General features: G+C 45.7%; 1 protein-coding gene across 2 annotated transcripts in view; it reads right to left on the bottom strand.

Annotated features, from left to right (window-relative positions):
- Window positions 1–17682, bottom strand: part of LOC116947330 (uncharacterized) — a 42174-nt gene that overhangs the window by 20134 nt on the left and 4358 nt on the right. Inside the window, exons 2-3 of one of the 2 annotated variants that reach the window (XM_076069955.1) lie at window positions 13446–13517; window positions 12578–12644 (exon numbers count right to left, since the gene is read on the bottom strand). Coding sequence is in view for 1 of the 2 variants with exons in the window: in XM_076069954.1 (XP_075926069.1) it covers window positions 13446–13517 (72 nt within the window). In the remaining variant the exon portion in view is untranslated. The remainder of the gene's footprint in view (window positions 1–12577; window positions 12645–13445; window positions 13518–17682) is intronic. The other variant, XM_076069954.1, reaches the window with a different exon arrangement.

Below are 17682 nucleotides of genomic sequence, written 5' to 3'. Positions count from 1 at the left end.
GAAAGCACATATACATGCCCGTCTGAAGTTTGCCAATGAACATCTGAATGATTCAGTGGACAACTGGGTGAAAGTGTTGTGGTCAGATGAGACCAAAATGGAGCTCTTTGGCATCAACTCAACTCGCCGTGTTTGGAGGAGGAATGCTGCCTATGACCCCAAGAACACCATCCCCACCATCAAACATGGAGGTGGAAACATTATGCTTTGGGGGTGTTTTCTGCTAAAGGGACAGGACAACTTCACCGCATCAAAGGGACGATGGACGGGGCCTTGTACCGTAAAATCTTTGGTGAGAACCTCTTTCCCTCAGCCAGGGCATTGAAAATGGGTCGTGGATGGGTATTCCAGCATGACAATGACCCAAAACACACGGCCGAGGCAACAAAGGAGTGGCTCAAGAAGAAGCACATTAAGGTCCTGGAGTGGCCTAGCCAGTCTCCAGACCTTAATCCCATAGAAAATCTGTGGAGGGAGCTGAAGGTTCGAGTTGCCAAACGTCAGCCTCGAAACCTTAATGACTTGGAGAAGATCTGCAAAGAGGAGTGGGACAAAATCCCTCCTGAGATGTGTGCAAACCTGGTGGCCAACTACAAGAAACGTCTGACCTCTGTGATTGCCAACAAGGGTTTTGCCACCAAGTACTAAGTCATGTTTTGCAGAGGAGTCAAATACTTATTTTCCTCATTAAAATGCAAATCAATTCATAACATTTTTGACATGCGTTTTTCTGGATTTTTTTGTTCTTATGCTGTCTCTTACTGTTCAAATAAACCTACCATTAAAATTAGAGACTGATCATTTCTTTGTCAGTGGGCAAACGTACAAAATCAGCAGGGGATCAAATACTTTTTCCCTGACTGTATATGTAATCTCACAGGCTATGACCATAACTCGCACATGAGCTGTGTGTGTGTGTTCCACTTTAAGAAACTCAGTGTGCTGGTTAATAGACAGTACAAATTTAAGAAAATTAAATATTTATTGTCATACCACTGCTGGATGAATGCCTCCCCAGGACATGGGAGTTGTTTGACCACACTTCATCACGGTAGTCTGTGCAGATTTTCCGAAGGGGGAGCCCAGGACTGGTTCATATATCGCTCTCTCTGCTGATGTTAGCCGTGGCTGTGACTCGTATTCGGATTTCGTGGGTTCATAGTACCGTGCGTAAGCTAATTAAATACAAAAGCTAATAAAACACATTCATATTACAGAGTAATTATTGACTTTAGAACGGCAATGATCTGTTAAATAACCGAGTTGTTGCATTGGAGGACACATTCACCAACACTTTGTCACTTTGGAATCAATCGCAAAGGACTGAATAAAAATTGTCAGCCGTGGAGCCGTTGTAGGAAAAATATTTGAGCAAAAGAGCAAATTTTTACTCCATGGTGATTCGTAACTGTTTTGTTGGGTGACAGTGGTACGTGGGTCCAGAGAAGTTTTGAACCACTGGACTAGAGTAATTTAATATCATGCAGTGTTATTTTTTGTCCTTTATTTCCTTTATGGTACAGGTGGGGTATAGCAAACACTTTCATTGTCAGAAATAAGGTAAAAAAAGACTATACATTTCCTCACAAAAAGAAGGCAGTTTTTAATTTTCACATTAATCTTACCCTGTGCTTCCTGGGCGTGCAGGGTCAACCAATCCCTCCTGACTTCTCCCAGCCACCGCCTATCGCCAGCTTCTAGCGCCAGTACTTACACTGGCCAAACATTTTGACACTCTGGCCGCTCACATTCAAAGGTAGCAATAAAGAAGGCATGATAGATATCCGCACGAGCAGATGCACTGTTATTGTACCCGTGTGTTATTGCTTTTGCTGTTTTTTTTATATTTCTGTCCTGTCTTTTCATTAAAATACGGAGGCGGCCAGTCTGGTTTTGGCCTTTGTGTGTTGGGGGCATCGCTCCACCTACAAAATTTGTTACAAATGTATTTTTTTCCAAAAAAAGGTAATATAATCATGTCAGTTATTATCACCTAACGAAGTAGCTGTTACAAGTTATTTTCTTACTTTTTTCCAGATTCTAATTGAAGAGATAAAAAAATGTGAATACAATCGAAGAACCTCCAATATCGCCCCGAATGTCGGCATCGTATTTGCCAATTCAACACCCCCCCCCCATTCACAAATATTGGGCTTCAGGAGCGGCCTCTATATCGCCCCACAGCCAATGACAAAGCACCATTCCAGTTAATTTGCATTGTAACAGCCCTTATGCAAATGGACTCTTTATCAGTCCTCCAATTCCATACGCGGCCTCACGGGGTTCCAATTTGGGAAATAATAATGATCAAACGGTGGAGTTGCATCTCAACTACAGAGTGACTGCAGTGGAGTAACATTTCCCCTGAGTGACAGAACGTGGGTGAGCGACGAGTTGTTGTTGTTGTTTGTGTCTTTCTTATTCCAACATTCCTTATCCCACGAGCAAGGCCCTGCAGGTTCCCAAAGGGGAGGTGCATTTGCTCTCAAGCCCACACAATTCTATGGCCCCAAGCATTGGACTGCACTGCTGGGGAGAAAGTGGCGGTCGAATGGAGATGCAGGGTGCACCAGAAACCTTGCCGGAAGGTTGGTTTCCGTGCGCAGCCTCACAAACCCCCCCATTGTCTGTAGGTTGGCCCACACACCAAGACCCGGTGGGATTTCACATTTACATGCAGAATGAAAACAGAATCGTTCCCGACCGGGCGGCGCAGGGGGCTGTGTGCTTCAGCGAGCGACTGCCAAGGCGAAGGCCGCTGGAATTCATGTCAACCTTTGTTTCACGCGACCGTTCGAATATTATGAGCCACTGCCGTGGGCTGCTCCATTTCAAAGCTGAACTAATTTCATCGTTTTTTTTTCCCCCCAGGCTTTTTAAACGCAGCTTGTCAGTCGCTCAAGACCGACTCATGAAACAAACTAACAAGGATTTCTTAAACTATTAACCCTTCATCGGGTCAATGCCTCTGTGCCACTGCCTTTGTTCGGTGGTAATCACAGCGCTCTCGTCCGTGCGTTGCTTCAACGGCTAAATTAGAGCAATCAGAGCCGATGGAAAGAAACGAAATTAGTGATTTCCCTCCCCCACCACCCACCCTGAAGTGGCCCTTTGGTGAGACGGCGCTTTTAATCAGCGGTAATGACACCGCCCGTTCCGTCCAGTGGAGCCAGGCCCGGTGCTGGGTGAGGAAGTTGCAGGAGGAAGCGGTGAATTGGCGCACGTCGACCGAACGAGGTGTCGAGACGCCCTCCGATGTGCGAACAGACTTTTGCGAAGGAGCTCCAAAAGGCGTGTGACACGAATGTGAAACGAGGTGAACTAAATGGTTTGCTCTCGGACAGCCTCGGCACAGAACAGTGGCGATTACGTTCTCATCAGTGCACACTTATACTGAGATCGTGCAGGGTGTATACTCGATGCCCCAGTGGGTGCTTTCATTTGTCAGAGTACTGAGCCAGAGCCTCTGAGACCCCAGGTTTGAATCCAGGCAGACGTCTGTGGTTAAATAGCATTCTCAAAAATACAGACTTTATTATCACCTCAGCCCAGTCATGAATTATTGCAATTTTTGCCTGATTAAATGGGCTACATTGTACTTCTGTCAATCAGATTTTTTTGACAAAGCACGAAGGCATATTTTTAGTGTTTTGGTGTGAGAAGCTTTTTTTCAATTTGACTCCAGAAGTGGTTTTGCAACGTTATCTTCTGCTTACCGAGCAAGTGTCAGGAGGGTTATTTACCTCACGTCATTTGTTCCAGGAGCACAATGGGTCATACAAAAAACTCCAGTTACAACATCTAAAATAAATAATGTATTTAAAAATGGCCAAAGGCTGATGCAAGTTGACAGAAATTCTGCTTTCTAAGGGCAGCGTGACTCACACGAGTGACAAAGAAGCGCTGGGGGCCTTGATACGGCGCAGCTTCACGGACACGACTGGATGTTTAAGGTTCGCGATTTGTCGTATTATCTGGCTGTATAGCAAATGAAAAAATACAATTACTTTACTGCGCAAGTTAAATATTTGTGTTTTAACATATGTGTGTGTTTTTTTTAAAATTTAGGGCCCCTTTATAACATATGCTACAGGCACCGCACTAGCTTAATCCGGCACCGGGTAAAGGACTTCTCCCGCCGGGCTTTGGGTCGAAGGGGGCTGCTGGAGGCCATTGAACCTAGTGGGGTTTCTCAGCGTCGCTCCGACGAGCACGATCCTCCCCGGCAAGCTGTGCCTCCCCTTTGAAGCCCCGCGTGCTCACGCCGACATTGCGGGCGGTAAAATGGCCCAGCGGTAGCGGGTCCTCCCGCTTCTTGCTAGAGGTTTACGGTTCGATTCCCGAAGTCCTCCCTGGTTAATACTGCCGCTGTATTAACCATAACATATGCGCCGTCTGCTTCACTGTGGATGTTGAAGACGCCGTTATGTCCAAGAGAATAGTATACCAGCGTCATGGTCCAAATTAGCTCAATTATATTATTTACCTGCAAAATACGCTGTTAGGTAATTCCACACAGCAATCATCGCCCCCTACTGCCAAACTACTGCAGACTGGCCTTTGTGATTGTTTTTTCGCTCTAAGATGGCGTGAATACCAAATGTACTCAGGATTTTATTTGATTTGGCATCACCAGGAGCAGCTGAGTGCCATTTGCTGAAGCATGGGAATCCTGCAGAAAGCTAATATCCCCGGAGGAAAGTGTGGGAATGTTGGTGTTTTCATTTTCTGGAACATGAAAGATCCATGAAGTAGCCCTGGCACATTTATAGATAAAAGCGTGAGTGGCATTGTCTCTGAAACATTTCACATCAACCAACACACCGTCTCTTGTCTGGTACTGTGCACAATATGAGCACGATTCATGTGCACTTTGGATTTTCACTTTTCCGAATTTGTGTAAAATGGCAGAAACTCCATAAAAGCGATTCCTCCAAATTCAGAAACAGTGTTTGGCCGCAACTCTCCGGGCGGAATAGGTGGAGCACCATTCCACACCGGACCTGGCAGCCAATCAACTGCTTTGGAGTGCCGAGGGGAACTAGGGCTGTGCGTCTTGGCATCAACACGCTAAACCTGCCCTTGGGACAAGTCGACCAATCCGGCTGCGGACCGTCTTACACACACAACTGAACAGGAGGTAGCTGTTGTATCTCTGGAGAAGATCTTATAGCGGTGAGGTTGTTGATGCAGGCACAGCGATTCTGACCTCGGAGCCGGTGGGCGTGCCTTGTGTTCGTGGTTGATAGGGGGAGTGGGTAGGAAGTTCGAGGCGGTGGCATGTTTGGCGATGGGATGTTGGAGTGCGTGTGTGATGGTGTGTGGTGAAGTGGGAGTAGAGGCGTGTGGTATTGGAATACAAATCTCAATAGGAACATAAATAAGCATGGAGAGACATACGCTGGAAATTACAATGAAAAACAGAAAGGTGGATTAGAGAACAAACAAATTAGACACACCATATTACCTGTTTAGAAGAGTAAGTGGGCGTTTGGGCAGGACACATCACTGACCGATGAATGAGACTGTTGATGGAATGGCAGCCAAAAGTATGAACATGGAGCGAGATGGATTGTGGAGTGGTTTTACCATGAGGAATTGTGAGGCTATGGGAAGGTCTTCTTCCAGCAGTAGATAAAACATGGCTGATGATGATCTAAAGTCAGCCAGAGCCAACATGTATCCCGAGCACACGCTACAGAACATCTCACAGCATTTGGCTTGTTCATTCCATTTTTCATACATGTGCCATATTTGTAAACACCGCAGGTAATGGTCCATACCAATGGGAGTCTATGCGAAGAAGTAAAACTAGGATGTAAAAATATTTAATTATTATTTGAGCACCCACCCGATGAACTAATGAGAGCTTTCCCACACGGCTCCGGTGCACTTCCCTCCCAATCATCTTTGTCATCGTTCAAGAAAGCTGGTGAAGGTCATTACCCCGTGGTCAGTTCATGCCAGATCCTGTCATTATCCCAACAGATGCTTATTTTTGCAAAGTGCTTTGAGCCAAGAAATACAAACAGCTCGAGAGTGCTTTATTTCTATTAGCTATTCTTTCACTCTTGTTTCAATGACAATTGTGATTTCACTTTCATCTCTGTATTGTTCTTCTCAGTTTCAAACCTTAACGTAATCTACATTTTCCAACTTTTAAATAAATTCACCCGGTTTCTTAGAATTATTTTTTGTTTCTATGTGTTGATTTTACTGTAGTGCCACAGTACAATGTAAAGCGTTCCTTCTGCAGGATATTTATCAGTCGAGTGAGTTCTTGAATTTCCCAATGATTGTTGTTCGCATTGTGGGTTTACAAAGATTAATGTCTCATTTTTCTCCACAAATACTGTAACACCTGAAATTAATTATTCTTGCTTTTGAAAACTCAGTTTCTCTACCTGTCAGTGCAGTGTGCAACATGCTTGGCGTTCATAATTTAGTTTTGAAGTAACATTACTTTAGGTACAAGTTACAATTTTAAACTTTGCCACCGTTTCCACAGACAAACCCAGACATTCCTTGGTCATCCAAGGTCTATAAATATCATGCGGAGTCTTCTGTCATAACGTTCAACACGGTAACCAGTAGCAGATCTCGGTACAAATCAATTCCTATCAACCGAACACAAACGCATGGTTCCCGGATTGCCTGGGTCAAGCTCGGACAGGTGGCAACCCGAACCCTAAGCCAGAGGCTATTCAAATAGAAAGTCGATCCATATGTCACGCGAATCAACCGCTGGCTCTGCACAATTCAAACTACAATGCAGCAATGACAGTCTCAGCAGCGGTGTAAGATCAGAATGCATACACGACCCTACAGAGAGTTATTGGTGTGAATGCCCACTCCTGCCAGTATGAGCGCAGAGTAATAATACATAAATACATTAATATGAATTCATTTGTTAATTAATTAATTGCCAACAAAAGCCACACTGAGGCCATAAACTAATGTTTCAGAAAAGCCCTCCATTGAGATATTTGGCCAACACCATTTACATTGTGTGATGTTTAGCTATGGAAGAAAACTGGAAAACCCCTGAGGAAATCCATGCAGAACATCAAGAAAATCTACAAACTCCCCACGCAAGGTCACTGGGTCTGAAATCAACCCCAGGTCCTTCTTTGTGTGAGGCGCAAGTGTTACCACCATGTCACGCTGTCACCCAGTCTTGTTAGGAATGTAATAGAATGTTTTTTTGCGGTATAGTAGAGAATTACTGAAACATCCATATGCAGCATACGTGCCCACCATTTACACAAAATGCGTTCACGTTTACGCCTTGTGGTGTTGTGTCCTCCTTCGCCATTCGGCCCAAGACGGTCACCGTGGCCTTTCCTCCCCTCTCCGTGGATCAGGGTCCCTGTCGTCCGCAACCCGGGCCTGGTCGTTACGGCCATGGCACTCCTGGGGATGTACGTCGTGTAGCTTCACTCCACTAGCTCCTATCACCCGATGACCACCCCCACCGCAACCTGCATTACTCACACCCAACGTGCTAGGAAGCTGGTGGAGTAGTCTCCTGGCACATTCTTCAAAGTGATTTCCTGCTCAACTGAGCATTGAGGTGGTGCTTATCTCCTGTTTACACCCCTGAGCCAAAGGCAGAAATTTAGAATTCCTATGGTGGGGGGCGAGTCTAGCCACACAACAACCACTGTTGACTTCCCCACAAAGTGGTACCTATTTTATTGACCCCATAAGAATGATGGGCTGAGTCAACCCGGAACCAGGATTTGAACTCGCAACCCTGTGATTGTTAGCCGCTTGCACTACCGCTGAGCCACTTGCTACAAGGACACCGACTCGAAGTATAAAATAAAACCAATAAATGAAGCAGCCCAGATTACTGTGAGTTGTGCTAGCTGGAGCGTGCAGGGTGTGTTGGCATAGGATATTTAAAAAAACCATCCATAGGTACAGTGCAGTATATTGTGCAGTACAGAATTTAGCATTTATAGTAGACTGCTGATTACCATTTCATCTCAAAGCACAGAAGGCAACGTACGGCTTACTGAGTGCACAATACTCGCTTGAAATTTGAGTGACCATGAATGAGGGTTAGCTTCATCACAGAGAACATGAACTCAACAATACAAGCTGGTGGCTGCATATACACCACGGCCCGATTAGCAGCAAGTTCAAAAACACATTAAATGCCTCAGTTATGGCTTGTAAAAGTTATGGTAAATAATAAGGGTGTTTCTTTTGTTGAAACACCTGCAGCCAGTAAAGATATTTTTGAGAAAATATCTGGCTATTTTGACATGTGTTCCTGATTAAAGTATGCAGTCCAAACTTAGCACCAAGGAATCTTTCTGGGCAATGGCTACCTCCAGCAGTGGAAATGGACCTGAGGGCAGAATGCAGCCTGGGCTTGGAGGCTTGCGTAACAATAAGACGTGACCTCCCAACAGTGTGGAGGGCAAGGGCTTGAATTCATCATAAAGCTCGGGCTGCGTAGAAATTCTCAAACGCAACAATGGATAAGCGGTGAACTGTTGCGACCCCCACGTAGCGTGGAAGCGAGCGCAAGTTTTGTGGAGATTAAATTTCCTTCAATGCTTTTTGCGTGTCACCCACACGGTAATGTTAAACCACGCGAGGCCACCACCCCTCCTCAACCAACAACGGTCACACAACGACCACTCTCCCTGCACAGACTCCTGTGAACCCTCCAGAGACAAAGATCCCCCATATAGTCTGATCAGACTGTTGGGGCAAGCACCGTTCGCAAGCACGTACGAAGGCCGTAAAGAGTACACGAGAGGGGTGGAGTGGCCAGCTCCATGCCCAACCACCTTTGTCTCCCCCAATGGGGTTGTTTACACGTCGCACCAGGTACTTATTTGCGGCCGAGTCGACCTAGGGGAGGCCCAGGACCAGTTCACATAATCGTCATTGGTGTTGGTCGTGAGAGGGAATCGAACTCGGGTCGCAAGGTTCGTAGCAAGGTTCGTAGCAAGGTTCGTAGCGAACCTTGCTAACCGCTACACTCCCGCTACCACAAGCACACAAACACCAAGATTCACCAGTTGAATCATGCTGTCTAATTGCCAAAAGCACTTTCCATATACCACTTGACATCTTATTTCATCTTGAAAACTCCACAATGCACGTGCATTCTAAACACTGATGTAACCAGAGTTGAGTTGCCAAAATAGTGCCATTAATAAGCAAGTGGTGTTCTCAATATGAGGGGTTGAGTGGTGGCGGAGTGGTTAGCACACTGTGTTATGAGCCTTGTGGACTGAGTTTAATTCCCGGCCAAAAATAACATCAGTGTCAAGTGATGTCTGAACTAGTCCTGGGTTCCCTCTCTATAAGCCCTCACTAACCAGAGTGTTGAAGTATATTCAAGTCAACCAACCCCCATAACCAACATTGTATTGGGAGATTTTCATGCAGCAGCGGAATGACAAAGGCGAAGTTATACAATATATAATAATATATAATTTTATATATAATTACACGACATTTATTCCCAACACAGCTTGTTGTGATGGACAAAATCTACAATAAAAAATAACCATAAACAGTACAAGAAAATTAACTAGAGTACCGCCACCAATGCATTTCAAGCATTCAACAAAGAAGACGTATCGATTATGTGAATAAAAAAAGACATCCACGGTGCAGACAGGACGTGGACCTATGTCCAGGCCGCACCACCTTGAGCTGATGCACAAAACGAGCCAACTCTGCTCCAGATTCTTAAGGACATGGTCCCTGTCACGCCGCTACAAGCTGCGCATTTCGACAGCTAGGCACAGAATGCTCACATTCCCGGCGGACGGCTTGCACGTGTGTTGTTTTCTGCTCAAATATTTGGACAAAGTCCCAGGTGCAGAGCTTTGGATGCACCGTTTGGACCCCCCCCCCCTACAGACATCCACCCACGTTGGCGGGACGCCAGTGGGCGTGACGGGCGTTGGCCCCTGGCGCCTCCAGGAAGGGTTGGCGCTCGGCCCGCTCGGGTCGCGGGACCCGCGGTCTGAGCTCACGGCGGAAACCCAATGGCGGGTAGAGGGTTGTCGGTTGACCTGGGAGAAAACGGCTACACAGTGAGAGAAGATTTTGTGGAAAAAGGGTATCCCATGTAGGGAGGACCTATGGGAAAGGGTGGCTTGAGAGAAATGACCGAAGGTGGCTCTTGTGAACGCCGAAATAAAATTTGGTCAAACTTCTCAAAGTAGGACCCAAAGTACAGCTTTCCTGCTCAATCAAAGACACTACTTCGCTGCCTTGTAGCTGCATGTATCCATTGTTTAGCTTAACATAAAGTATTACACACATGTGCGCAACTACTGTGATGTTTATACAGCCAAAACAAAACTAACACAAGCAATAACCATCCCTGGGGGTTTCAATTTCCCTTTTCTACTATTTAAGGTGAATAGGCCATCACTCTCAGCACACATCACCATCGCTTCCTTTTTCTAGATATCACAGTTCCAAATTTCTGCTGTATTCCTGCAAACGATAAGTTGTATGTTCCAAAACGATGCTCTAAAACTAAACCAACTTACCAGTGTAGTCTCTTACATTGTGCTCCTGGATCTGGTCAGAAATCCACCAACTGTAGTTGCAGCATTAAAAAATAATAATCTTCCTGGACCCCATGGTCCACCGTTGACCCTTTAAAAAAAATTGACTGCCATGCAGTAAAACAGATATGATATTTCGTGAAAAAAATATATATATATCTGCAACTATTTTTGCGGACTGCATCCCACAGCCTTGCAGAAAAAATAGTGGCCCACGGGCTGGCAATTACTGAACTGGTCCATAAGGGTTTTTCAAAACTTAAAACAAGAAATGAGCGGCATATGTGCACAATAAGTGCACGCGCTTTATTTCAACGCCACATTGACGTGTACGGATGTTGAAGAAGGGTACCAGAAAAGGCGCAGATTGCAGGATGGAAGAGCAACGGGAAACGGAGCGCGCGATTAGGCATGATGGAGCACAGAGCAGTGCATTGTCGGGCCGACACTCCAGACACCGCCTCACGGGGCCTTGGTGCCACTAAGTGCCAGGATTAGGCACGTGTTGGCCCATCCAAACAAAACAGGGCACGCGATCCGTGGGGAAACATTAGGACACAATTAGTTGGAAATGGCAGCTTTGTTCTTGATCTGAACAGCACATCCACCACTTATATTGCGGTGCCAACAAGTAATTTCCAAATCTGATATATAGAATTTGCCTGATAGTATGAGCAATAACATAAGCATTTCTATCAAATGAGCGCACTTCACTGATGATATATAAATCAACCAGTGTGTGCACCAAGATACTACACCATAGCTACACTTCCTGGAAGCAAATAATTAATTTATTAAATTAGGAAACTGTTATCAACGTCGCACTGCAGATGATTACTGAACATGGAATGTCTGTTTTTACTGCAAGACCTGATTGAGTTTCATGTTGTGTTTACATTTAGTTTGTTGTCTTTCCCCCATAACTCCAATTAGCACGGTTGCCTACGTACGGTGTGAAAGAAGTTCAACATACATACATTTTCTGCAGAGAATGCATCACCCGGTTTGATCTGCACTTTTTTCTACGCTTCATCCATTTCAGGTTGGAGCATCATGCGTTGCCAAGGGTGTTCAGTTACCTTCTATATGAAAGTGTTTCAAGGCAGTGAAATTGCACATGTTTTTGTAACAAATTTTACTGAACCCGGTTTTAAGAATTAACTTTTGTATGTATATCTTTTGCATGTAAAGACAGTATAGCAACAGTTACAATGTTTACACCGTAGCACGTTTGAACTTTTGCGACTGAACTTATGTTATTTATGAGCCACTCATATTTGGTTTGTTTATATTCCGCACTCATTTGAGTGCGAGATATGGATGGATCATAAACGTTTATTGGCCGATACCGCAACCGAATTGTATACACACATCCATTTAAAAGCAAATGTGGAAACGTAGCGATGATTGCATTCTACTAGTGATGAGCCCTCAACCCATTCCTAGGAGAGATAAGCTGGGAGAGTTTTATTGACAGGATCCTAATGCCAGTCCACTACCCCGCACGACACAGCTACCCCTGGGTACAACGCGAATGATCCATCACTCGTGCGCTCCTCTCCGCATTACTTACTTACCCCTCTTCATCCTTCATGGGACATACGGCACGTAACTGTTTTTATCAGCGCAATGCAGCTTGCTGTGCGCGTGCACAGATGCCCCAATAAATGCACATTCCTCTGTCTCGTGAAACCACGTTTAACACCAAAGCCCATCAGCTGCCCGCAGGGGGGGACAGGAAACACGCCGCCCACAGGACCACGGCCAGGATTTATTTGAAGTGAGCACCGTCAACCCCCCCCTCCCCCCCCCACAAAAACCGCATGCTTGCTTCGCCGTAAACATTGAACGGTGGACATCGGGTGAGAATGCAGTGGACAACGGACTCACAGAACGCTGCACACCACTTACCCGACGTGGTGCGCGCTGCTCAAGTGAAAGTGCTGCACGTGAACGTTACACGTTTAATAATGAAACCGGACCCGGGGTTGTATTAATCACTTAAGAAGGCAAGCGTTGCATACCTCACTGTCCTTGTGGGTGCAGTGTTGACCTTGACCCGTCCTCCCCTCCAACTCTAAGAATTGATGACTGTAATCACACGGTGCCCCCGACCAGGGAAGCCCATGCAATACACAGACGAACAATGGAGCCACACACACACACACCTGGGGATGAGCCCACGCAACCATCAGACTACCACCACGCGAGAGGTGACAGTTGATGAGGGACGAGGCGCGGATATTCATTCACACCACTCAGCTCCGTCTGTGAGCCTTTGTGTCGTCACTTCTCAAGCTCACTGCACACTCACCCCCAACACTTCTCATCTCCCAACCCCAGCCCACAGACCGAGTCCTTTGTGAGTGAGCACAATTCTGTATTCACACATCCAAACACGAGCCCGATTCTCTCCTTACCTCACTCTCCGCTCCTCTCTTACACTCATGACATGGCAGCACTGCCTTGGCTCCCCATAAAATGCTTTCTTCTGTGATACTCTCCCTTCTTTGTATGAATGTGTGTGTGTGCCCAACTTTATGATCTCAGTGACGCGTATTTGATTATCTCCGTGCACAGTGACAGTCGTAATTGGCATCTGAACCTGGCCTGGGCATCCCCAAGCTCAAATCATATGCTTTATGGGGTTTAGATTGTTGTCCTTCCCCCGCACATCCTATGAGCATAGTTAGCTAGGTACAGTACGAAGGAAGTTTGCTTGGTACAACGTTTTATCACACAAAAAATTACGGATAAGATGTTGACCGCGCCACTCACTCCACTGTGTGCTGTGCTGGCCATGATCACTCACAGCAAGTCCCACAATCTGCTCCTTCATCTGGGCCTTGTTCCCCTATCGGGCCGCCGAGCCCCGTGACCCACGGGTGTTACCTCTGCTCTTGCGAGTGGGAGGGAAGTCGGTGCTGGAGCTGATGTCCGACGAGATGCTGGAGCTGCCTCTCCCTGCAGTCAGAGGAGACAGAGTTGGCGGTGACTCAGAGATATCGTGTGATTCATGGGGTGGAGTGGATGGGTGTCAGTAGAAACGAAAAATGCCAGTCAAGTTGAAGCGTTACATGTGCCAGATACCACTTACAAGGCCAGAGAGCCACAGATATGAAGTGACAAGGAAGGATGAATAAAGTGAGGCACATTGTTGGCAGTAAATGTCAAAAATGCACGCCGAAGAACTGAACTCATACCCACTAAGAGCACATGTGCCGAGGTAAGCGAGAGTAAACAAACACTTCTCTACTGCACGGAATCTGTGAAGGAGATTAATGACACACGTTCCGAGGTGCACACGTACATATGTGGGAGCCCATATGGGTACTTGCACCCTCGGACAAAGCAACACTCGAAATCTGAGCCGGGACAATTGTGTGATAAAGTGGGCTCACTTTCTCCCTTTCCAGTTTGCATCCAAGGGTTTCACATTTCACACAATCGACTCTACCCCGACGCTGCCAAATCACCAAACGCGATTCAGAGAATGGGTTACCGCGTGCGCACACCCTTCACCATGCCCCTGTGGTACACAGTGAATGGTTTACATCACCACACCCAGTCAGGCCGTAGCAGTCACTTTCCAACACCTTCAGGTGTGTTCACGAATTCCTATGATACATCAATCAAAGGAGTATCATGCTGCATTGTTTCATGAATTAAAATCGATTTCATTACTCAGGATAATACATGCCTTGCATTGAGTCGGTCTTAAGCAATGTACAAAATGTTTTATTTGCATAGTGCGTGTTGTGTGTAATTTATAATTAGTTCAAGTCAGCCCTAACAGCCACCAGAGCCACTAACATGCACCACAGTATAAACAACGCATTCTTTAATCAAATCGCAACCCCAGATAGAGACCATTCATCATATCGGAATGGAGTGAATCGTTCCAGACCTCATCAATTGTTTATTTTAAAAAAATCGGAACCAAACAATGATAGTTTTAAACAGAAATACAACATGTAAATCCTTAAACATTGTACACTATGGGTGGCAACAGCACTGGAATATGACGGCAGATGCCGGTAACCGGATTCATGACGTGCATGGGCTCCCTGGAACTGCGTGACGCAGAGCGGGCAGAGGAATTCCACGACGCAGGCAGCCAAAGTCGCCAAAACACGGGGTCTGCTTCGACACAATGTGTCCCGAAACAATGTGATTCCTAAAGCTTGACTTAAACATATTCTTGGTTCTTTCTGTAAAGTCACGTAGAAGGGAAACAATATTATTTTATTGTTTCTCTTCTACGCGACTTTACCGAAAGAACCAAGAATATGAATCCCTGCAGTCACGAAAGCTTTAAATCAAAACTTGACTTAAACAGTTTGTAAAATAGATATCACTGTCATATGTTAAACATTGCTCTTTGTGGGAGGGTGGGTGGGAAAGTGCTGCCCCCTACTGTGAGGACCAGAGGTGACTTGAAGGGTTCTCAGAGGTAGCTCTGGTGTACACTTATCCGAACGAATGCTACATCTCACGTGACACCAACAGCACAATCGGGGTAAAATTGGGGAAATTGTGGGCAGTTGTCCATGCCAGCATCTTCTCCATGTCAATTCATCCCCATACGGAACACAAAAGAGTGAAAGAACACTGACTGAAGTAATTCATATCACTGCCATGCACATGGACGCACTAGGGTTTGGCAAGGCAATCAGCTGTTTTGTTGCCGCGTCCATTCAGTGTGAAATAACAGCTTCGGTCATCTACCAAAAGTTAATGTGGCCCTTTGGGGTTACTGTATAGGAAACAAGCACGGACACCTCGAGCCAGGTGTAATCGAAAGGTTGCGAGTTCAAATCCTGGTCGGAAGTTGACTCAGAACATCATCCCTCCAGGGTCGATAGAATGGTACCACCTTGTTGGTAAGTCAGCAGTGGCTGACTTAAAAAAAAAACTCTCCAGCCTGCGACTGTGGTCATCCAGAACAGACCATACAACATATCATGACGCAATGCCCGATGCACAAATACGAAGGAGACATCACAGCGATACACTCCGCTGCTCCTGATGTGGTTATCTGGCTTGACCACCTGCATGTGAAATTGTAGTTGTTTCTCTTCATCTCCATCAGCCATGCGAAAGAAGGAGAAGAAGAAGAAGCAGCAGTGACTGTCTTATGGATAGACTCGTCCACGCCAAAGGAAAGCAGAATATCCAACAATAGGCCAGGGCCATAAACACGAGCTGGCCACTGCCTTAATGTTCATTTGAGCAGGCAATCACTTTGACTTGAATAAAAGTAACGTGAGTGTGGATGGAGGCAATGCTGCATTGCTTGAAGTACGACTAACCATGCCACGTGTCACTTTGGGGAAGAATGTGGTCGCTCGCGCAGAGAAATAAAATTCCCAAACGCGGAATTTGCAGCAGTGAGTTAGTATATTGTTGCAGCCTATGAGGCACGTTACAGTGCTTTCTATGCAGGTGTACCAACATACGATATACATAAACCACTACTGTATACATGCAGGGAAATGTTAATGATGAAGGTAGTGAGTCTATTACTTGTACACCACTACCAACGCAGTCTATTTAATTTTATAGTGCATACATAAGCAGGAGCTGCCCTGGTGCAATGGTTAACACACAGGACTTGCAATCCAGAGATCGCCAGTTCAATTCAACCCTCTGGTGCCGCAGTTGATTGCAACTTTCTCAAACTCCCCAGTGGTACGTCGATTGGCAGGTCGTGTGTGGTGGGGCAAAGTGTGGGTACAGTACTCCCATCTCTTCCAATATGATTGTAGACCAAATACCCTCTCGAGTTTACTGCAGTGGAGGCCGTCCCGCCAGCAGCGGCTACAGCGAACAGTTGCAGGGCTGAGCCTCTACCTTCTTTACCTCTTACATTAGCAGTACAGTACGGTACATGTACTGTACACGAACCTTTCACACTCAAAAAGCAACTTAATCCATACACGTACGTCATTGGAACGTCATCGGAACGGAATCGGAAGTAAAAGGCCATGTGGGAGGGCATGTGTTACAGTTTGACGCCAGTTATCATCGAGTGTGGTCGCGTCACTACAGTTCTCTGTGGTGAGTACAATGTCTTTAAAAACAGCGGTGCTATGCCTCTCTAAATAAAATTAACGCTAACCGTTTGCGCGTTCTGAAATTCAGCGGTGAGCCAAACCCACCCTGCAACTTGTAGACGTCACGTAACGGGAAAGGGTTAATTGCATAGCAACATGTGCATTTGACCAACTTAATAAACTATACTCATTTTTCTGAAATTCAAATCCTAAAGAAAGATGACGAACACTTTTAAGGTGTTTTCGGCACACTGTATTTTTAAATACAAAACTACATGTTATGTTTTTACCCTGCATTATTTAGATTTTAAACGACAGCAATAATTTGCAGCAATAACCGCTGGCTTTGTAAATGCCCCTCATATTCATTCAGCTCAAGAGCGACGTTAATGCAAAATGAGATGAAGAGACACAGTGGAATGCGCGCATATGCAGCAGTCATTCAAACGTACATAATCCCCTGGTCAATTTAAAAAGCGTACATTACACATCCCAGGTGCCGTGTTTGTAACAAGTGCCTCCTTGTAACGGCAATTTTATCTCAAGACAAGAGCATGGCCTCGTTTGACACTTCCAAGCGCAAAGTGGGGTGGTCATCTGCCCCTCAGGAATGGAAAGAATGTGGTCGCAGGCAAACCCCTCCACACCCCGCGAACTCTTGGCCGCACACCTCGTCCATTCCTAATGGTAGCGACAGCGAAATTCTCGCATGCTTCCGCGCACGGCAGTAATTTTACCAAGCCAGACATTTCCTTTAAGGCAGACATTTTACCTGGAAGACCCCACTCCCTGACGGCAAATCTCTCAGCAAGCTCTTACAGCTTTATTTTTTTTTATTTCAAGTTTGCAAAAATCGCACACACGCACGCACACACATGCATTTATATTTTTTTAAGATATATATTTTTTTTTAAACGTATCGCTCATTCCCATCGCTCTGTTCGCATGTCATTATTTTGATCATCCTTATTGCAGAGTCACAGCTTTTGTTTTGATGACTCCATGCTCCAACTACTTTTTTGTTTAAAAAAAAGCGCACTCCACATCGAGTGCAAACCTCTCCAGTAACCAAG

Source organism: Petromyzon marinus, chromosome 2, assembly GCF_048934315.1.
Source record: "Petromyzon marinus isolate PM22_M1 ecotype Great Lakes invasive population chromosome 2, UKy_Petmar_22M1.pri1.0, whole genome shotgun sequence".
NCBI lineage: Eukaryota > Metazoa > Chordata > Hyperoartia > Petromyzontiformes > Petromyzontidae > Petromyzon > Petromyzon marinus.
This window is presented reverse-complemented; position numbering and strand designations above follow the sequence as displayed.